This window comes from Arachis hypogaea, chromosome 19 (assembly GCF_003086295.3).
Source record: "Arachis hypogaea cultivar Tifrunner chromosome 19, arahy.Tifrunner.gnm2.J5K5, whole genome shotgun sequence".
NCBI lineage: Eukaryota > Viridiplantae > Streptophyta > Magnoliopsida > Fabales > Fabaceae > Arachis > Arachis hypogaea.
The window spans coordinates 119,044,640-119,066,943 of NC_092054.1; the positions used below are offsets into that span (position 1 = coordinate 119,044,640).

General features: G+C 32.8%; 2 protein-coding genes across 2 annotated transcripts in view; both read left to right on the plus strand.

Annotated features, from left to right (window-relative positions):
- The first annotated feature begins 4,475 nt into the window (after nucleotides 1–4,475).
- LOC112778657 (inositol oxygenase 5-like) lies at nucleotides 4,476–7,535 on the plus strand. Its single transcript, XM_025822956.1, has 9 exons — nucleotides 4,476–4,544; nucleotides 5,682–5,820; nucleotides 5,980–6,039; nucleotides 6,403–6,455; nucleotides 6,692–6,814; nucleotides 6,909–6,978; nucleotides 7,145–7,223; nucleotides 7,319–7,400; nucleotides 7,509–7,535. The coding sequence occupies exons 1-9, from the start codon at nucleotides 4,476–4,478 to the stop codon at nucleotides 7,533–7,535; spliced, it is 702 nt and encodes a 233-aa protein (XP_025678741.1).
- An 11,209-nt stretch (nucleotides 7,536–18,744) lies between these two features.
- The window catches only part of LOC112778658 (inositol oxygenase 4-like), a 39,841-nt gene continuing 36,281 nt past the window's right edge, over nucleotides 18,745–22,304 (plus strand). The window contains exon 1 of the mRNA XM_025822957.1: nucleotides 18,745–18,870. Coding sequence (XP_025678742.1) covers nucleotides 18,745–18,870 — 126 coding nt within the window. The remainder of the gene's footprint in view (nucleotides 18,871–22,304) is intronic.

Here is a 22,304-nt window from a genome sequence, read left to right on the forward strand (position 1 = left end):
GAAAATTAGGTTTCTGAATAGGGATTTAGAATTAGGATTGGGGGTAGTTCTGTCATTTCACTAAAATTAGGAGTAATTGAAAACCAAAAACCAATTCTTAATCCACAAATAATATTTGTAAAAATACTATTTAATTATCAATTTATAAATTATTTTCAAATAAATTCTCTAATTCAATAATTAGAGATAATATAATTAATTTTTCTTTATTCATAAAAATTAAAATATTAAATTCCATCATCTCAATTCTTTAAATCAATTTATACAAAATTCTTATTATTTTGCAATTACTGAATTTTATAGTTCAAATATAGAAAATTATCTAATAATTATAAAATTAGAGAAAAATTCTAATTTAATTATCAAAACTTGATTTAATTAGCTTTAATTAAATAATTTCTAAAATTAAAGTCGTTAATGAGTAAATAAATTGAAATCAATTTAAAATAAGGCTTTTCAAAAGTTTTAGGTCTTACACTATATGCCCGCGTTTAGCGCCACATGAACAATGGCAAATTATCTAGTTGAAGCATAAGTTGTGTGTACCCACAATAGTGTGTGTACGCACCCAGTAGAGAGGTTTGAAATGTTGATGCTTTCCCCAGCGCTAAATGCCATGTTGCCGCATTTAGCTCCACCTCCACAATAGTTGTTCTTCGAAATATGTGCACCACGGCGCTAAACACTAAGTCGGGGCATTTAGTGCAATCCTTCGGTGACCATTCCTCAATTTTTGTGCCTTCCTGACACTAAATGCCAAGTTGCGGCATTTGGCGCCAGGGCATCTAAAGCAAATCCCCTCCAGAGTGTTTTGAACTCCTTTCTGATTGCACCTGTTCCTGTTTTCAACACTTTAAATGACCAAAAAAAACGTAAAAAGAATAAAAACTATAAGAGAGTAAAACCAAATAAATAAAATCAAAATAAATAGAAAATCTAAGGATACGGATAATTGGGTTGCCTCCCAACAAGTGCTTCTTTAACGTCACTAGCTTAATAGTTGATTTCTTGTTAACGTGGGGTTGATCATAGTGCTTCAAATCCTCTCCTCTCACTATGAATTTTCTCCCTATGTCCCCTTGATGTAGCTCAATATGCTCAAGAGAGAGGATTCTATTTACTATATGAGGTAATACTAGATTACGAGCCAACATTACCTTTAACCCTGGGGAGAAACCTTCAGTGAAGATTTTTGTTTCTCCATCCCCTGGGTACTTTCTTCTGGGGATCCCTTTCCTTTCTCGACACCCTGCACTCCCAACACTAAACTTAGATTTCATGTCAGGGAAAATTTTGTTGATTGTCACCAAGGGAGGCTTGAGCTGCAAACTTTGTTTTACATCATCAGGGGGTTCTTGGAGATTTGGATTAGTGAACTCAATCTTCATACAGTTGCCTTAGCTTCTTCACCTGAGTGATGTATGGGTTTAAAAACCTTGAAGATCAAATGCTCTTTATGCACCCTCAGCATTGATTCACCTTCTTCCACATCAATCAGAGCTCTTCCAATGGCTAGGAATGGTCTTCCTAAGATTATAGAGGCATTTTCATCCTCCTCCATGTCAAGAATTACAAAATCTGCTGGGAGGAAGAGCTTTTCCACTTTGACCAAGATATTCTCCACTATTCCATGTGCACTCTTCAAAGATTTATCTGCCATTTGTAGTGCTATCCTTGTTAGTTTCTCTTCTTTCATTTGCATTTTCTTCATTACAGACAAGGGCATTAAATTGATGCTTGCACCCAGATCACATAAGGCTTTCTCAAAGGTTTTTGCTCCCAATGGTACATGGAGTTTGAAAGCTTCCAGGATTTGGCATCTTCCTTGGAAAATTACTCTAAATTAAGGCACTACATTTCTTGGTCAGGACCACTATCTTATCTCCCTTTATAGTCCTCTTCTTGGATAGCAACTCCTTCATGAATTTAACATAGAGAGGCATTTGCTCCAAAACCTTAGCAAAGGAAGATTGATTTGCAACTTTCTGAAGACTTCCAAGAACTTTGAAAACTGCTTGTTCTTAGTCTCCTTTTAAAACTTCTGAGCATATGACATTTTAGGCTTGTATTCAGGTACTGGAGACTTCACTTTATGTAGCTCAATTTCAACCAAAAAAAGGGTTGTCTGAGTGCCTTTGTGGGGCGTGCTTCACCTTGGCTTGTCCCTTCTCTGGAGCTTCTTTTTCAACCAGCTCTTCAGTAACTTTGTCCACTTATCAAGGTGATAGCCTTGTACTCCTCTCTTGAATTTAGAATTGTGTTACTACGAAAGGTATTGGTGAACCGCTTATCAATTTCAACAACTTTTGTGGCTAGTTGACCCATTTGAACCTCCAAGTTTCTAATTGAAGCTCTGGCTTCCTGCATGAAACTAATAGTATTCTTGGAGAGTTCAGTAACTAAACCTTCCAAGTCAAAAGATTTTTAGAACTGGATCGTGGATTGCTGTTGTTGAAATCACTCTGATTGAAATTATTCTGATGGCTCTGATTGTTATGAAATTATGGTACCTCTATGGTTGATTTTTTCATCAAAATATGGATGATTCCTCTACACTAAATTATAAGTTATGGAGAATGGATCATTATTAGGGGTATGAAGAAATTTCCCATATAATTAACCTGTTCAGAGAGAATTTGACCATAATCAAAAGTCTCACCTTAAGAAAATCCACCACTCATGTCATAGGGAGCATCTTGGATATTAATAGTTGAAACTTATAGTCCACCCAAGTGTTGAGTAATGGCATTTATCTATTGAGACATGGCTTTATTCTAAGAAAGAATGGTATCTAAAGCATCCAATTCCATGACTCCTTTCCTCATGGTGGTCCTCTCAGAAGAATATGGATATTGGTTGTTAGCAACCATCTCAATCAACTCTAGAGTCTCTTCAGTGGTTTTTTTTATATGAAGGGATCCTCTTGTAGAATTATCTAAAGAGGTTCTGGAGGCCTGAGTAATCCTAATATAGAAAATCTGTAACTATATCCAGTTCAAAAACATTACAGAAGGGCACCTTCTAAGCATCACGTTGTACCTCTCCCAAGCCTCAAAGAGAGATCCACCATCTTGTTGCCTGAATGTCTAAACATCGGTCCTTAGCTTGGTTAGCCTTTGACTATATTATCCCATGTATCCAGGCTCTCCTTGGATTGTGTATCAAGCCACTTCTTAGCTCAGTCCCGTACAACAATAACCGATAGACATCAGGATGGACTCCATTAGCCTTCACCGTATCACAGATTTGCAGAAAATTAGAGATGAATAAGTTTGAGTCTTCTTGTGGGAGTCCATGAAACTAACAGTTTTGTTGCACCAAATATGCCTAGGACGTAATATGCCACATATATCAGTTAGATATCCTAATCAACATATACACACACCAAGAATATGCCCAGAAGCATAGTCAGTCCGTTCCTCAAACTCTACAGGAACGAATTGCTCTGATACCATAATATAACACCCTACCACACAGAGCTTTATGCCTAGGACGTAAATTAGAGGTGGCAAGACGTTACGACCTCTAAAAGTAAAAATACATATATAATAATATAATAGAAGAAAATTATAACTAGGAGCCTTGAAAGAGAAGTTTATAAAAAATGAAACAGAAATCGCATCACTCACGAAAGATAAGCATAGATGGATAAGCAAGATCGAAAGGAAGGTTAAAAACATATATGGATCAGAATTCCACAATACAGATAAGCAGCTCCGAACTCAACCTGCGAATCTAAGACCGGCCAGCGTATACATACATACATACATACATACATACATACATATATATATATATATATATATATATATATATATATATATATATATATATATATATATTCCCAAAATACAACCCGAAATGTAAAATAAACACCTGTTTCTCCAAGTCAACCTCTAGGAGGGACAAAGTATAAAATACAGAGAACAACTATGTACAATTATATACAAGTAGAAACTGAATGAGTAACGAAAAAATATAGTTCTTTGCTTCAAGAAGGCCTCCAAAATGTTCAATGTGGTACCTCCAGACCTGCATCTGAAAAACAACAATATATGTATGGAATGAGAACCGGAGGTTCTCAGTATGGTAAAGGTGCCAACGTACATAATGTATAAGATCTCGAGAAAGTCAGAGGCATTCCTAGAACACTGACACTCAGAATTAAACTTAAGAAAGTATTCTAAACCATAAATTATGTAAGTTATCTAATGTGTTCAACTTCTAAATCCATCTTTAACCTAATACTTCACTTTCCGTCTCTTCTAACCCTCCAAAATACCGGTGGAACTACCCTCAGCATCACCTCGGCCACCATGAGGGATCTCTCAGTTGCAAACACATATAATTCAGACAAAGAAAACACAAATAGAGGTAGCAATTACAACAGATAGAACAAGTAGCAATTAATTACAGTTAAACAATTAGGAACGCTAAAACAAAACATACTGAAACAAATCACTCAAATGTACACGATGCATGTTTGTCCTATGACCGATGAATCTCATCATCTATCGATTATAAAGTCAAACCTGACAAGTCCGGTAGCTAATCCGACATGTCCGGTTATAAAGGGGGCAGTTTATACTTTCTCTCATTTTTCTTCTTTCTTATTATTATTATTATTATTATTATTATTATTATTATTATTATTATTATTATTATATTATGCAAAAATAACATAATAACGAGAGAAACAAAGAAGATATAATAGAGGAAAAAAGATATCTCTTAGAAGAAAAATTTTAATTTTAACTAAATGAGTAAAATAAGACAAAATAAAGCGTTTAAGATGAAAATATGAAATTTCAAACGTTAGGAACATAATTAAAATTTAGCTTAAACGTTGTGGACTAAAACAATATTTTACTCTAAATATAATTTTTTATTTTTCTTTACAAGATCACATGTTTAACAAAATTTAATTTATATGTGCTAGTTAACATAATTTTACACTATCAACTAATTTAAAATTATCCTATCATAAAAATACTTTATCATTTTTTATTTATTTATCTGCATCTATATAGAGGGATTTACCTTCTAATTTATATAAAATATAAGATTATTTACTAAATAATTATATGAGAACGGACACAATAACATGTTAAGATCATTAAGATGTAATAATTATCTACTGTATTTAAATTATTAAAAAGAATAAAAATTTTAATATTCTTAGTTAGCATGGATTAATTAAATATCAGTACACATAAATATACAACATAATATAAATTAATGATCTCAATTTATTTTTCTACTTGACAATAATTAAGATCGAGTATAATCTCATTATCATAATTAATAAGATGGGATAATAAGATATTTCTCTCGATCTGATGTTCTTATCATATAAAAATAAATGAAATGAGAGAATTTATTTACATATGTAGGGACATTACTGTTTTTCTAGTAAGGAGGAAAAGATAATGTTACAAGAATTCAAACAAATTGTCGGTTATAGAAATATAAATGGAATGTTTTTTTTTTCAGAAAAGAAAATTATTGCAAGTATTGAAACAGGTGTTATTGGATTATTATGACGTATAGATGGGTGAATTTAGAAAGCACACTAATGGCATATAGTTGGTGGCATAAATTTGATTAATTGAAAAGTTACTAAGAATGGTATGGTTTTGGTTTATACAGATAATGATAAATCCTCCGAAACGTCATTTTAGTTAAGGACTCCAAGATTTCAAATTTCACGACAAGGACTTAGTGTTGTACTATATAAACTCGTTTTGTTGCAAACTGCAGAAGCCATTAGAAAAGATTATCCTAACGAAGATTGGTTACATTTGACTGCTCTCATCCATGGTAATTAAATTTGAAATCTTAGATTTTTTTTTAATTTTCTATTATAAAGGTTAATTAGTTTAATTTTAGTTATTTTTTGTCCTTTTATTTTAAGAAAGTTTTTTTTATTATTGATAGATAGTTAATATGAATTGACAAATGAATATTTGTTTATTTCAGATCTCGGAAAGATTCTTCACCTTCCTCAATTCGGTGAGCTTCCTCAATGGGCTGTTGTTGGTAAGAACTTTTCTTATTCTTTATGATATTTTTTTTGAAATGGAATAATCTTTTGACTATTATGTTTTAGAAATAAAATTTAATTACAATATTTAAAATTAATTATCATTTTAAAACCATAATACAAAACGAAATTTTTATTAGGTCATTACGGCTACATTAAGGTTGAGAGAGTGTAAATAATTAATTATAAAAATATTTGTGTTGTAATTATTTTGATTCAATTTACAATATTTTAAATAAGACACGTCCCTATATTTCATGTATAATTATTTTATCAATCTTTAAATTCCCAATTAGCTAGTTTTGGCATGATACTTTAAATTCAAAATTTTAACCAAATGATTAAATATATATTTTCAGGAGATACCTTTCCTGTTGGTTGTGCCTTTGATGAAAAAAATGTTCACCACAAGGTAGCCTTCCTCTTCTAACAAAACTGTAAAATTGATCTCTTTTTTTGCATGTCTCTAAAACAATCATGTTAAATTTATATTAAAATCAACAATCAATATAAAATACATATTAAAAATAAATTAAATTATACATATATTTATAAATAATATATAATGATTAATTTTAGTGTACAAATAATATATTTTTATTCTAAAATTATCATCAACCAATAATATAAACTTTTTCTATGCTTCAGTATTTCAAGGAAAACCCAGATAGCAAAAATCCTGCTTATAACACTAAAGATGGAGTCTATAGTAAAGGGTGTGGATTAGACAATGTACTCATGTCATGGGGACATGATGACTATATGTATATGGTGAGTAATTAAATATATAGTTACAATTTATATATAATTTTTTATTATTTTGTTCAAGATATATAATAAATTTATACTTCACTTGAATTTATAGGTAGCAAAGGAAAATGGAACCACTTTACCTTCACCTGGCTTATTCATTATTAGATATCACTCATTTTATCGTAAGTATTTTTATTTACTATGTGCTTTTCCTTTTATGTCATAAGAAGGCATTTTTTGTTGGGCAACAAAAGTTCGTTTTATTTTGTAAACCAAAAAAAAAAATCATAATTATTTTTTAGAATTTTCTTTCAATAACAATGTATTAAACTTAAAACTCTTTTGTAGCTTTGCATAAGGAGGGAGCATATACTCATCTCATGAGTGAAGAAGATTTTGAGAACTTGAAGTGGCTTCACATTTTCAAGTTAATCTCTATATATATATATCAAATAATTTGCACACAGCATTTGGTATTATTACTAATCAATAACATCATCCGTAATTTTATGTATTATGTAGTAAATATGATCTCTATAGCAAAAGCAAAGTTTTGGTGGACGTTGAAAAAGTGAAGCCATACTATCAATCACTTATTGACAAGGTGGGGGCACAAATTTCAGATAGATTATTGCTCATTTTGTTTTATTTGAATTCCTTTTCTTGTTTCTTAATGTGACGTTCTTACTTTTCTTTTTGAATGTTTTTATAGTATTTTCCAGCAAAGCTGAAGTGGTGAAGAATCAATATAAGCTAATTAATGGATCTACCTCAAGGGCCTGGAGGGAATTGATTAATTTTCCTTGAGAGCAAGTTAAAAAATAGAGACCGATTGCATATATGTATTGTAATGTATTAATTTCTATAATTACATATATGTGTTGTAAATCACAAACAGATTGCTTTATATGAGGCTTTTCAGTGATATATATACTCAATAATATGATGTAAACTATTAAAATGAATGAATGATGGATGAACCTGTATATATATGAATTCTTATTCATACATATCAAAATAACAATCAATTAATACAGTAACTACTAGAAAAAATTATTTTTAGCGACTATTTATTTTGTTTTTAGTGATAATTAAAATAGTCATTATTATAATTACTAGCAATTAGAGATTAGCCATCTTATATTTTGTAACTAAAAGATTTTAGCGGTAATTATATAATTGCCAATAAAGATCTTTTTAATGGCCGCTAAAAATTATAACTTTTTGTAGCAATTATACAATTATCAATAAAAAAATTTTTAATGACCCCTAAAGTTATAATTTTTTGTGACCATTTTCTCAAAATTTTATATGGCTACTAAAAGTTCTAAGATTATAATATTATTCACTTTTAGTTGCTATTATTATTGCCGCTAAAACCTTAACACATTTTTTAATTATATTATACTCATTTTATTAAGACTAACAATTTATCTTTTTTTCTAAAATCTCAAATTATTTTTTCAGACAATTATTATTATTTGTAAATAATATAAATATACTAAAATTAATTATTACAAAATAAAATATTTTATTAAACACAATATCAATAACAAGTTTACATATCTAATCTAGGAAGTAGGTTCTAAAACGTAAAAAATTAAAATAGTAACATGCAATAAAATATGTCTTGTGATTACAAAACTACAATTAAATGTAATCAAGAAAGGATACAAAAATTCAGTAGAAGTGGGACCAAAAATTAGAATATTGTATAATCAAATATAATATTATATATTTAGTAATATATAATCATGATTAATATTTTTAAATTAAAAATACTAATAAGTGCTTGTTATATTAAAAAATTATCTTAATTCTTATAAATTTTATTTTTTATTTTGGATTCGATAAAATATAAAAATTATCTATTTTTTTAATTAGTTTATTTTATTGAGTATTATTGTGACAATAAATTATATTTTTATGTTTCATATCATAAAAAATACTATAAAATAATATAAATAAGTTGTTCTAATAATTTTGTTATATGTAATTAAAATATATTCGTGTATAAAATATAAAAAATATAATCATTTAAATGAATTTACTTAATATGTTAAAATTTTTATATCATGAGAAAAATACATAAATTTTAAAATAATTTATTTTTATGTATGTACAATAATATATAAAGATTGTTTTAGTTATTATAAATATTAAAGTATTTTTATATGATAATAGGTGTAAAAATTAAGAGAAAAAATATTCAAAAACAAAAAGTTTAAATTTTAAAAGATTTAAAAATTTATTTAATCCAAAATTAATTGACAATAATATTTTTTTCAATTTAAGGATTATTATTTATTTTTGAGTTTAATAATTTAATTATTTATATAAGACAATTATTTACTCTTCTATTTTTAAATAAAAAATAAAATTATATAGTATATAATAACTTTATATACTTAAAATTATTTATTTTTGTTCAAAAAAAGACGGGGCAAAGCCTATGCTTGCCCCTCCTTGGATCTGTCCCTGAATGTAATTGCATATAATATTTGAGTTCTAAGTATTAGCATTTACATTGAACATAATTATACATATACTTATTTTAGTATTTTACAATGATAATAAAACCTATTACAAAACTTCAGATAAGAATAACCATAGAAAAGCATGTTTTTTTCACTCTTCAAGCTTTCTGTAATACCCTACCACACACAGCTTTACAATTAAATCGTAAATTAAAGGTGGCGAGGCATTATGATACCTAAAAGAAAGATACATATATAATATTTGAAGAATAATAATATCACTAGGAGCCTGTGAAAATTTTTTTTAAACAATTGACAGCCGTTAATCACACTCAAATCATGTTAATGCAAGTGAACATCGTATACAAAAGCAAAACAGGTTTACATATATAGGTATGTAAGTTCTAAAATAAGATATTTAATAATTATTAGTCTCGAGCCGTGAAGAAAAAGTCGGCTAGAATATTACACCAGAATGTTCCTGTTTTTCCAAATAAAAACTTCTAATAGGAATATACAAAAAAGATTTCAAAAGTAGAAAAAACTCTAAATAAATAAAAGTGAACTTCAAAAGAATCTCCTTCATTTCGCCAAACAGAATCCCACACACTCAACAAGGTGCATCACGCCCTGTATTTGAAAAATAGAAAAATCACGATGGGTGAGAATTCGAAGGTTCCCAGTAGAGTAATAGTTCCAAATAAAGACTATATAAAGAGATATGAACCCACTAGGCAATCCTAATTCTTCAACTTCACAGAAATTCAAGTCCAGGATTTTAGCTAATCCCAACTGGATCAATTTGCTAAAGTCTCAGTGTTATCAATTACCTCTAACCTCAATCATTTCCAATATAATCTCATCTTTACTCCCAATATCCAATTACTCGGTTCAGTATTCAGTTCGGTAATTTTAATCACAAAAAAATCAATACGGAGTTAATTGCTAATTTTAACATACTTTGAATTACCAACGATCTCATTCATTTACATAGTCATAATCACCATTAATTTCAAGTCTCAAGTCTCAATTGTGAAACCATACACAAAAAATCAGAAGTACAAAACAAATACAACTAAAGAGCAATCACAACAAATAGTACATTTAACAATTAACAGAAATTCAATTGGACAAACCAAAATACTTATGCACACTCAAACAATAGCAAACAAATACACATGATATATGCTTGTCCTATTGGCTGTGAGCTCACTTGTCGGTTAATCTACTAGATTCGACACATCCGGTAGTGAACTCGAACATGATCTCTCGGTTGTGCATCTTCAGAAGGAATATAAATGAATGAGAGTGTCTTTTCCCCTTCTCTTGGAGGAATTATGAAGGAGTGTGTCTTTCTACATACAAAAGAACGTGCGTTTTCACCTTGCAACCAGAGAAAAATGTGCTATCAGAAATATAGTGCCCGCCACACTTTTGGGATATAGTTCTCGCCACACTTTTCAATCATAATCACAATCAAAATTGAAACCACCATCCTAACCACAGTTGGAAATTGAACCGAAGAGAATCCTCAACCTTCTATCCAATCCCCGATGCAACAAGAGAGGGAATCCTCAACCTTAAAATTTTTCTCCGCAATAAGAGAGGGAATCCTTCATCCTCAACTTACCACTTTAATTACCACTTTACTTTTTGAATGTCTATCTTGTGAAACTTGCCCTCTATTGTGTTTTTTCAATTTTGGTAAAGTCTTGAAAACCATATAACCTTTTGCATTGAGCCTTCTGGTATCTTCTGCCTTACACCATGCTCTATCCTTATATCTAAATCTTATAGCTATTCAGTATTTTACACACACACACACACACACACACACACACACACACATATATATATGCTAAACTTTCTTACTTATTTAAAAGCATTTAGAAAGCAGAGTACTGATTCTTTGTATTACCTTATGTATTCCTTTAATTTTCGAGGACGAAAAGTTTTATAAGGTGGGTGGAATGTAAGACCCAGAACTTTTAAAATGTTATTATGAACTAATTTTAAATTATATATATTTGTTTATAGTTTTAAGTTCATAAATTATTTTATTGAAGATAATTAAAGGTAGTTTTGATTAATTGGATTTGAAATAAATTAAGGTTTTTATCCAAACACTATAATTTTGAATTATCTACCTATTTGCAATTTAAAGTCTTGGAAATTCAAAAAAAAATTATATTTGGCTATTTAAATTAGAATTTTATCTACTTTTACAATTATTGAACTATTTTCTATATTTAAATTATAAAATTAGTAGTTGTAAAATAATAAGATTTTTATATGATATTCTTTGTATAAATAAATACTTTAGGTTTTTGTTAATAAAGAAAATTAATTATATTGTATTATATTTTCAATTAGAGCATTTGATTGAGATTAATTAATATTTTGATATATACAACAAATAATATTTTTAACTAGTTTTAAGGATTAAATTAGATTTCAAATTAATTCTCTATAACCCCTAATTTTTATTAAAATTACCAAGAACACCCTTATACCTAATTTTACCCAAAACAAACCCTACTCTAACCAAATTGAACCCTAACTCCTCTAATTCAAGCAGCAGCCGCAGCCCCCACTATCCTAGACACACACATGTAGAAACAAAAGGAAAAGAAAGAAAGAAACAAAGAAACAAAGAAAGGCATAGGGAAACGGGGAAGGGAGATTCGAGGGAGGAGAGCGCCAATGGAGGAGGGAGGAGCTCGCGCCATCATCGCGGACCACCGCTGCCACTACGTCCTACTTCTTGCGCCGCCGCCGTCGTCCAGGAGGCTGCCGCTACTATTCACCGTCAACGTTCATCCTCACGATGTTGCCATTATCCTTGAAGTTCACAAAAAGAGAGACTGACGAAAGAGGGTGGCGCACACAGGAGAGGAAGAAGCTGCCACTGCGCCGCCGTCGTTGACAAGCTCAGCCGCCTCGCCTTTGACGCCACCGAGGGTTAGCTGCTGGTGAGAAGGCACCATCGCGTTGGGGTTGCCGTCGAGAGGGAAGCCGTCGGGTCGCGCGCGCGTACACACACACACACACACACACACACACAGAGAGAGAGAGAGAGAGAGAGAGAGAGAGCAGGGAGCAGAGGAGAGAGAGGGGAGACCCGTGCCCAGCCACCGCCACTTTTGCAGCTCGAGACCCACTGCCGTTGCCGGAAAAACACTACTGGTAAGGTTTTAAGTATTGGGTTTCATTTCTTTTGAGTTTCTGAAAGTGTTACAATCATTGCATGTTAGTTTCAGTTGCCGTCGCCGGCGTCTAGTCGCCACTGCCGCTTGCGGTGGTTGCTGGGGTTGCCGCCAAACCGATTCAGAGACCGCTGCTGCTTCGTTTTGTCATTACAGTAAGTATTTTTGTTTTGGAGACCCTGCGTTAGCATTATATTACGTGTATTAAAGTATTTGCAATGTTGATGGTCTTAGGAATTAGAAACCGAGTTTGCATCTGACGTTTGAGGCTGTTATGCTATTGAGAGAGCAAGCGAAGTTGAGGTTTTGGTTGCCGTCGATTTGGGTCGAGACGAAAGTATTTTTGTGAGGCGTTTGGGTTATGGTTTCGACTTATCGAGGTAGGGGCCTTTTTAAAAAACTACACTTTATGAATTGAAATTATTATATATGGATATTGATGTGAGAAAATGTATCTTTGAGTGATTGTATAAGTCTTATGTATTGTTGGTTGTCTTAGATGAATATGAATGCTTGTTTGGCTGAATTATTGTTCAGTTTTGTGAAACGGACTGTTCTGGAAATGCTTCTTTAAAGTTATTTTGTAAAAGCTTTGAAATTGAGTTTATGCTGTTGAAACTTGATTTGAGTTTGAATTGGTATTTTGAAATCTAAAAATGATACACTTTTGGAAACAACTTGATTTTGAACTAATTTGGTTTTGAACCCGTTGAGGAGGGTTGCGGAATGATTTGGTTGGGACCCGGAAAGGGTGGCAGAGTCCAAGTTTTAGGGGAGGTCTGCCGAAATTCCTATAAAATCTGAGACTTTATTGAAATATTATTTGATAAATTATGAGTTAAAGACTTCTACTATTTTACTTGGATTATTTAAGAAAGGGATGACTTATGCTTTTGAAATGAATTATTAAAAAAGGAAACTATGATTTAGTCTTGTTTCTTAAGAAAAGTATTATATCTCCTTTGGGAGCAAGTTATTTTGAAGGAACTTATGTTATAAGGTTGTTTTAAATGTAAAAAGGGTTTGTCTTTGAATTTGACTTGAGGGTTTCAATTGGAGGAGTTTCAATAACTTTGAAAGAACGTGAAAGTTTATTGACAAGTCTAATTTTACAATGTTTTAGGAAAATTTTAAAGCACTCTTTGAATTCTGAGTTTTTCAAGACTAAAAAAATCTTTGAGCAGTTTGAAACGCTTTATATTTAATCATGGGATTGGAGTTGGTTTTGTTTAAGTAAAAGAAATAGTTTTGAAAATGTGTTCGGAGTAATTGATTACACAACTCGGTTTGACTTAGATTCTATTTTTATTACTCAAATCAGGAATCCAAGGTTTTAAAGATTTTAAACGAATTTGATGAAACAAATTATGTTATTCTCCCCTAAAGACTTGAGACTCTGCTGAGGAACTTTTGTCACCAAATCCTGTTTTAGGATGAATGATTTTGAATCTCTCAGAAAAGACTTTTGATTTGGTGTGGTTTTTGAAAAGTTATGGAAAGATGTTGAGGAAGGTGACTTTATTTTAAAAAGAGAAATTTACGTTTGAAGAAAAGTGGCTTGTGAGCCTATAATGATTTGAGAAATGGGGAGTTTAAAGTTAAGGCTGGAAGGAATTGATTTTTGATTTCAAAGTAAAGAGATTTGAGAAAAAGTGATTTATGACTTGAGTGATGTCTTTATGAGTTTGATGATGTTGGATGGTGAAAGTGCTATTATGTTATGAGCCAGATGGCAGTACATGATAATGAATTATGGCTAGTTGTGGATTATGCTATGAGCCGGATGGCTGTATTGATATTAAATTATGGGTGAATATGAATATGGATGATTATTGATTTGATAAAGTGATTGTTGCACTTTCAATTATCTGAGATACGAGTTTTCTTGGGTGAAAGCAGTGGCTAGCCACCACGTGCTCCGGGTTGAGACTCGATACTCTACTGACCCTATGTCGTAAGTGTGGCCAGACACTGTGAAAGTTCCGGATGAGCTCGCCCCCGTGGATAAAAACCAGTGTGGGTGTTGTGTGATTATGATTATGATTGTGAATAACTCGAGTTGCGGATGCACGACAGAGGGACAGTCCAATGGTTAGCTACCAGGACTTGTCGGGTTGGCTTTATAACCGACAGATGAGACTCATCAGCCACTAGGATAGGCATTCATCATATGCATCTATGTGACATTTTTTGGGTGTGCATATTGTACTTGGGTGTGCATATTGTACTTGGTTTGCCTATGTGATTAATTGTATTTAACTGTTAATTGTTCTACTTGATCTAACTGCTTGATTGTGTTTGAATCTTCTTACTTGTGTTTGTGACTGAAAAATTGGTTGGATTGCAGTGGATTGGCTGTTGTTTGGATTGTTTGCGCCTAGGGCCATGGTTGATTATGAGATGGGCCGAAGGCCGTGTTTGGTTTGTATTTTTTTGGTTTAGGAAAGTATGAAAAACTAAACTGGTTCAGTATAGACTTAATGAACTTATGCTTGGGACAACTTGGTCCTTCATGCTGTCTAGGAGAAACTTTTAAAAAGGTTTTGGGATTTTTGAAGAGTTGACAGTTTTCTCTTTTAATAAGGATTTTAGATATTTGAATGCATGTTTTTAGTTTTGAAAGGATACATAAGGCGGATATTAATCACTGTACTTTAAAAAGAGTTTTATTTTCACTTATCCTATTATAATAATTCTCTAACCCTATAGTGAGAACCAGTGAGGACGACGTTCTCACTCCCCTATAGGTCTTCTCTTTTCCAGGTTATGGACAACGAGGTTCGGAAGAACTTATATATTCCTCTTCTGTTTAAAAGATGTTTCGTATTGTATTAGTTACTTTTTCCCTCGCCTTTATCTTTACAAGTTTGTTTAAGAGGGATAGGATCTTGATTATGTAATTCTTGTTAAACTATATATATATATATATATATATATATCTGATAACATTTATAAAGTATTATTTTTTTGGATTTTTACTACAAATCTGCTCTATAAACTATGGTTTTATAGTTAAAACTTTGAAGTAGCAGTGAGAACTATTAATACGTTGATCAGCCCAGATCATAGTCCCGGTTGTAAGTCCTAACTAAGGCAGTGAATCCGTTGGTTAACGAGGGTGGTCCCGTAACTTACAAAGTTCTAACCATAAAATGGCTAGTTTGTTGAGAACGATGAGTAGTTTAAATCTAGGAAAAAATAATTCTTTAGTAATAAAAACAGATAATGATGAAGCATCCACCTCTGAAACTAAAAATGAATTAGAAATAGCTAAGTTAGAAGAAAGTTTTCATAATTGGAATATACCTATAATAGATAAAGATAAAGTATATAAAAAGAGAAACTTATGGGAAGGAAGAAATTATGAAATTCATATGTTAGAATATTATAAACCAGGAACAAGTAGTAATAAGATTATTACCATCTTAGAAGAAGATAAGTTGAAAGAACATAGCAGTAAAGGATATAACTTCATCCATATAAGATTAATACAAGTAGCCATAAAACCTAATTTTAGAATAGGAATTAATCTGCCTATATTATTAACCTTAAGAGATACCAGATTCCAAAATTTTAGTGACTCATTAATAGGAATATTAGAAAGTAACTGTCATGATGGACCAGTTTTTTTAATTGTTACCCAAATTATGCCATGAATTTAAAAAATGAATACACATGGCAAGCTTTAAAATTGCAAGTAAGATCTGATGAGACAATTATAAATGAGAAATATGATCCATTCAAAATAATCTATAGAATATATTATAAAATTACTAAGGTTAATTATGACTTTAAAGCATTAAGACAATCCTCAAAAGAAGAAACGATAATTATGCATGCAAATCTAAAAAGATCTAATATACAAACCCCTAGAAGATTAAGACATGAAGAATTAAAAAGTAGAATGCCTGAAGAATGGGTAATACCTGATGGTATTGAAGAACCACAAATACAAAACACTAGGATAAGAGAAATAATAAGAGAAGGACCAGATATTAGAATTAGAATGAATAGATCCCAATCATTAAGAATTTCTGATAATGTTGAAACTATTAGTCATAGAAATTCTATAGATAACTCATCAATAGGAAATATGGATAATATTGTAGGAATTGACAACAGAAGGCCAAATATAGCCACTGCTGTATACAAATTACCTTCAGAATTTGATCCAATGGAATCACAAGTCTTATCAGTAATTATTAAGGAAGAACCATTTGAGATTGATAAAGAATGGATAAGACAAGATTTTAATGCTGATTATAATAAACCACTAAGAGATTGGTATTTTACCAACCATTCAGAAAATGAAGTTATTAGACTAAGAGAACTATTCTATGATTTTATGAAAGAAAATAGAATTAGTTTACACTTCTTTGATTGGTATGTTAATTATTACTCTAAAACCGATAAGAAATTATGTCCTTTAACAAAGCCAACTATTGTTTGGAAAACAAGCTCAGGATCAGTAATAGAATCTGAATATCCTCCTAAAGAAACTATCAAAATACCAATTGAAAAAGACCTAGAAATTGAAGCAACACCCTATAAAGATAGCAATGTAGAACGAAATATAGAAAAAAGAAATATTAAGAAATTACATCAACAATTAAACTTTACTAATACCATGTTAGATATAATGAAAAATCAATTAGGAAGAATAGAAAATATGGAAAAAGTCATTAAGGTAGAAAAACCCATAGAAAAACCTATATATAAGTTGTAAAGTTTAGATAATATTAGCTTAAAATTTAAAGTAGAAGCAGAAGTTGAAGAACTAAAAGAAAAACTTAGAAGTATTAGTCTAGGAAAATTGACAATTAATACATTGCAAAAGGAAGAAGAATTAGAACTAAATAAAATATCCCATAAAAGAGATTATCCTAAAACAAGAAATTATTATTCCAGACCATCACCAGTAGATGTAGGCCTAGAAGAGAGAACACAATTAGTGCAAAATAGCTTCACAGGATCAGACTCAGTAGAATGGAATATAGATGGATTAAGGGAGCAAACCATCTTAGATCAAATGTGTAATATGACTATTGTAAGACCCAGAATCTTTGAAAAGTCTTTTTATGATCAAGTCTCAAATCATATAGTTATTTATAGCCTTAATTTCAGAAATTATTTTATTAAAGATAATTAAGGCAAGTTTTGATTTATTGAACTTGAGATAAGTTACGATTATTATCTAATTTTGTAATTATTGGATTATTTTCTATATTCAGAGTATAAAGTTGGTAGTTGTGAAATAATAAGGATTTCTATATGATTTGAATTAAATAAGTAATATTTTCAATATTAATTCTGCTACTTTGGAAAATAAGGGATTTAATTATATTACTCCTAATTATTTGATTTGGACATTTTATTGAAAATAATTTATGAAATTGATGAGCAAATAGTATTTTTATACATTATTATTAATGGATTAGAATTTATTTCTAATTATTATAATATCCCTATTTTTATTTGAAATTACTAAAATACCCCTAACCCTAGTTTTCAAAAAAAATGAAACCCTAAACCCTTCATCCCAGCAGCCGAACCCTTACCCTGTTTTCCCTTTCACCCACGGACAGCACACACGGTTTCCTTTTCTTTTCCATAGAAGAAGGAAAACAGAAATGGAGAGAGGGGGAAGCTGGGATGCGGACTGCCGAACGAAGAGAAGGGAAGGACGGCGCCGGCGGGCGTCACTGCCGCCGCGCCGCCGTGTTACACCGGGGAGGGTGAGAGAAAGAGGAACAGACAAGAGTGGGAGAGGGTCGCACCGCCACAATCGTCCAGGGAGAACGCCGGGGAAGGAGAAGCTGCTGCGCTGCCCAGAACCGCATCCAACTCGCCGCCGTCTTCGTGGGGCTTATGTGGCCGCGGTCGCTCCTCGCCGTGGAACCCGTGTCGTCGGCGTTCACCCCACCGCCGGAGCAGAAACGCGCGAAGGAGAGAATGGATCTGAGGCCGAGCTGAGATCCAACCACCGCGTCGGAGTCCTTCCGTGTCGCCGCCGTACGCGCTGTGACCTCCAGCCGCGCCGTTGCCAATCGAGCTTACTCCGCTGCCGTGAAGCCCAGCTGCTGTTAGGAACCTTGTCGCTGCTCATGGGGTGCGTTGGTAAGCCTCTGCCGCCGGAAAACGTCACTACTGCAGCGTCACTGGAGTTCTGGCCGCCGGAGAAAAACTGCCTTGGCCGCTGAAACCACCACCGGTAAGGGTCTTTGCAGTTGGTTCTCATTCCTTCCTGTTCCTGGGTCTTATGGTCATGACGTTGTTGTGCAGTCACGGTTATCGTGATCGGAAGTCGTCGCTGCTGCCGCTTGAGGTGGTCGCCGCCGAACCGATTCGGAAGCCGCCACTGTTTCAGTTCAGCCGTTCCTCCTTCGGTTCGGTAAGCATTTCGATCTGAAAGCCTTCTAGTTACTGCTCTATTATACGTTGAGGAGTTGTAGCATTTGTTGTTATGAGAGTTAATCTCGGTTATTATATATTGTGATTAGAGTCGTTGTGGTTGCTGAGAAAACGGTTTGGAGCTGAGGTTTTGGTAGCCTGGATTTTGATTGTTGATTTTGGGTCGAGGCGGAAAGGACTCGGTGACGCGTTTGAGTTATGGAATTGCGTTTTGAGGTAGGGGCGCTTTCCGAAAACTACAGTTTATTATTGGAATTATTACATATGGATACTGATGTGAGATATGGTGTAATTAGTGATTGTATCTGCCTTATGTATTATTTGATTGACTTGAATGATTATGGATGTTGGCTTGGCTGAATTGTTGTGTGGCTTGTGAAATGTAATGTTTGAAGTTGATTCTTTAAATATTTGAAATGAGTTTAATCCGTTGAGGATTGGTTTGAATTGAGTCAATTATTTTGATGATGTGAAAGATAGAATGCTCTTGAAATTCAGCCTGGGTTGCTTTAATTGCTCTAGTTTTGATAAATGATTTATTGCTGAACCGATTCTTTAAAGCTTTATAAATGAGTTAAATCGGTTGATATTGAGTTGATTTTTGAAATGGTTTCCTTGAGGTATGCCATTGAGGCGATTGTTGGATTTAGCTTGCTTTTGAATTGATTTCTGGTTTTGAGCTGTTGAAAAGGAATGAGAAACGGTTTAGTTGGGACCCGAACCGGGTGGCAAAAGTCCAAGTTTTAGGGGAGGTGCTGCCGAAATTTCTATAAAATCTGAGTCTTTATTGAAATGTTGTCTGGAAAATGATGAGTTAAGGACTTGTACTATTTTATTTGAATTATCGAGAAAAGGATGATTCATGCTTTCGAAATGAATTAATTTAGAGGAAATTGTGATTTAGTCTTGCTTCTTAAGAAAGGCATTGTATCTCTTTCAGGAGAAGGTTATTTAGATGAAACTTGTGTTTTAAATCTGTTTGGATGTGAAAAGGGTTTATGCCTTTGAATTTGACTTGGGAGTTTCAATTAAAGAAGTTTCAATGGCTTTGAAAGAACCTGAATGTCTATTGACAAGTTTCATTTTGAAATGTTTTGAGAAAGGTTTTAAGTACTCTTTGAATTCTGAATTCTTGCAAGACTAAAACAATTTTGAACAGTTGAAACGTTCTAGAATTTATCATGGGGGTTGAAGTTGGTTTTGCCTAAGTAAAGGAAATGGCTTTGAAAGAAGTAAATGATTACATGACTCGGTTTGGCTTAGATCCTATTTGCTTACTCAAATCAGAAAGCCAATGTTTTAATGATTTTAAATGAATTTGCCGAAATGAGTTATGTTATTCTCCCCTAAAGACTTGGGACTCTGCCGAGAAACTTTTGTTATGAAATCCCATTGTTGTATGGGTGATTTTGAATACTTTGAAATAAATCCTTAACTTGCCATGGTTTTGGAAGTTTTGGAAAGAGAATGCAGAGAGTGGCTTTGTTTTAAAAAGGGAACTCACCTTGAGTAAATTTGGCTTATGAGCCTGAGATGATTTGAGAAACGAGATTTCTAAAGCCAAGGTTGAAAAGTTGAAACTTGATTTCAAAGTGAAACGATTTGAGAAAAAGTGATTTATGGCTTAAACGCCGGTTTCATGAATTTGATGATTTTGAATGTGGAAGTGCTGTTTTATTATGAGCCGGAATGGCTATGTATGATTATGAATATTGACTGGTTCTGGATTGAACCGTGAGCCGGAATGGCTATGTGTGATTATCAATATTGGCTGGTTCTGGACTGAACCGTAAGCCGGATGGCTGAGATGGATGTTGATCCATGGATGAGAATGAATGCATATATATGCTGAATTATTGATAATTGTGATTTTTGCACTTCCACTATTGGAGATGAGGGTTTCCCTGGGTAGTAGCAATGGCTAGCCACCATGTGCTCTAGGTTGAGACTCGAAGCTCTGTTAACCCAATGTCGTAAGTGTGGCCGGGCACTGTGAAAGGCCCGGATGAGCTCGCCCCCATAAATATTCACCAGTGATGGTGATGGATAGATATTCACCAGTGAGGGTGATGGATATGGATCATGATTATGATCAAGTTTATGATGAGTATAACTCGAGTTGGGGATGCACGACAGAGGGACAGTCCAATGGTTAGCTACCAGGACTTGTCGGGTTGGCTCTATAACCGACAGATGATATCATCAGCCACTAGGGACAGGCATGCATCATATGCATTTGTGTGACATTGGTTGGGTGTGCATATTATACTTGGTTTGCCTATGTGATTAATTGCTAACTGTTCTACTTGTAATAACTGTTTGTTTGTGCTTGAACTTCCTATCTGTGTTTGCATCTGGGACTCTGTTGGATTGTGGTGATTGGATTGTTTGGCCCTAGGGCCGTGGTTGGAAAGAGATGAACTGACGGTTGATTTCGGTTTTGTGTTTCTGGTTTGGAATAAAATTATGAAAGGCTATTTTGGTTCCGCATAGATAAACCGTTTTGAAACGCTTTTGAGTTTTTGAGAATTGAACGGTTCTTCTTTCCGAAAAGATTTCCGACTTTACTTTCATTGTAAACCGTTGTTTTTGAAAAGAGGCATAAGACGGTTATGAATCACTGGTGCGGTTATCTTCACGTATCCTATTACAGTAATTCCCAAAAACCCTCTACTGAGAACCCTTTCGAGGATGATGTTCTCACCCCCCTACATTTTTCCCCTTTCAGGATATGGGCGCAGAAGTCACGAAGAGTTTATTTAGTTGTTGTTGAAATGCTCTGTATTGCTTTAGTATATTTTGTACCCTCGCCTTTATCTTGATATGTTCTGTAAGAGGGATAGGAATTGTATTGGATAATGCTTATAATATTATCTATGTATATAAGTGTATATATGTATGTACTCTTTATGAGTTTTTGTAAGTTGTATGGTATCTATGGATGTATGTTATCGAACGAAAGTATCTTTGGGAGCGGTATTGCGGTTTAAAGTTTTAAACAGGCTCATATTTTAGTATTAAATAGTATAAAAGTCGTCGTAATGTCCGAGCTATCAAAGTGGCGCAGCCGGAAGCGTTAACTTTGGTAGCTAAGGTGTTACAACTATGGCTGCAACTGCTTATAAAATGAGAAAAACCTTCGATAAAGAATCATCAATTATGATAACCCAAGGATTTACAGGGCAATTAAAAGGTTGGTGGGATAATTTTCTCAGCATCCAAGAAAAAGAATTAATTATTAATAGTATTAAACAAGAAGATCAGTCACTAGACGCTACATCCACATTAATATATACTATTATTAAAAATTTTATAGTAGATCCCAGTACTTTTAAAGATAGGATAGGAACTCAATTAATGAACTTAAGATGTCTAACCATGTCTGATTATAGATGGTATAAAGATGTTTTTATA

What these genes read in the sequence shown, in the direction of transcription:
- LOC112778657 (XM_025822956.1), top strand. Translation starts at nt 4,476, where the DNA reads ATGCATGTTTGTCCTATGACCGATGAATCTCATCATCTATCGATTATA. An exon ending in AGTCAAACCTGACAAGTCCG is followed by an intron (nt 4,545 to 5,681) that starts GTAGCTAATCCG and finishes ACGTCATTTTAG; the next exon opens with TTAAGGACTCCAAGATTTCA. An exon ending in TTTGACTGCTCTCATCCATG is followed by an intron (nt 5,821 to 5,979) that starts GTAATTAAATTT and finishes TGTTTATTTCAG; the next exon opens with ATCTCGGAAAGATTCTTCAC.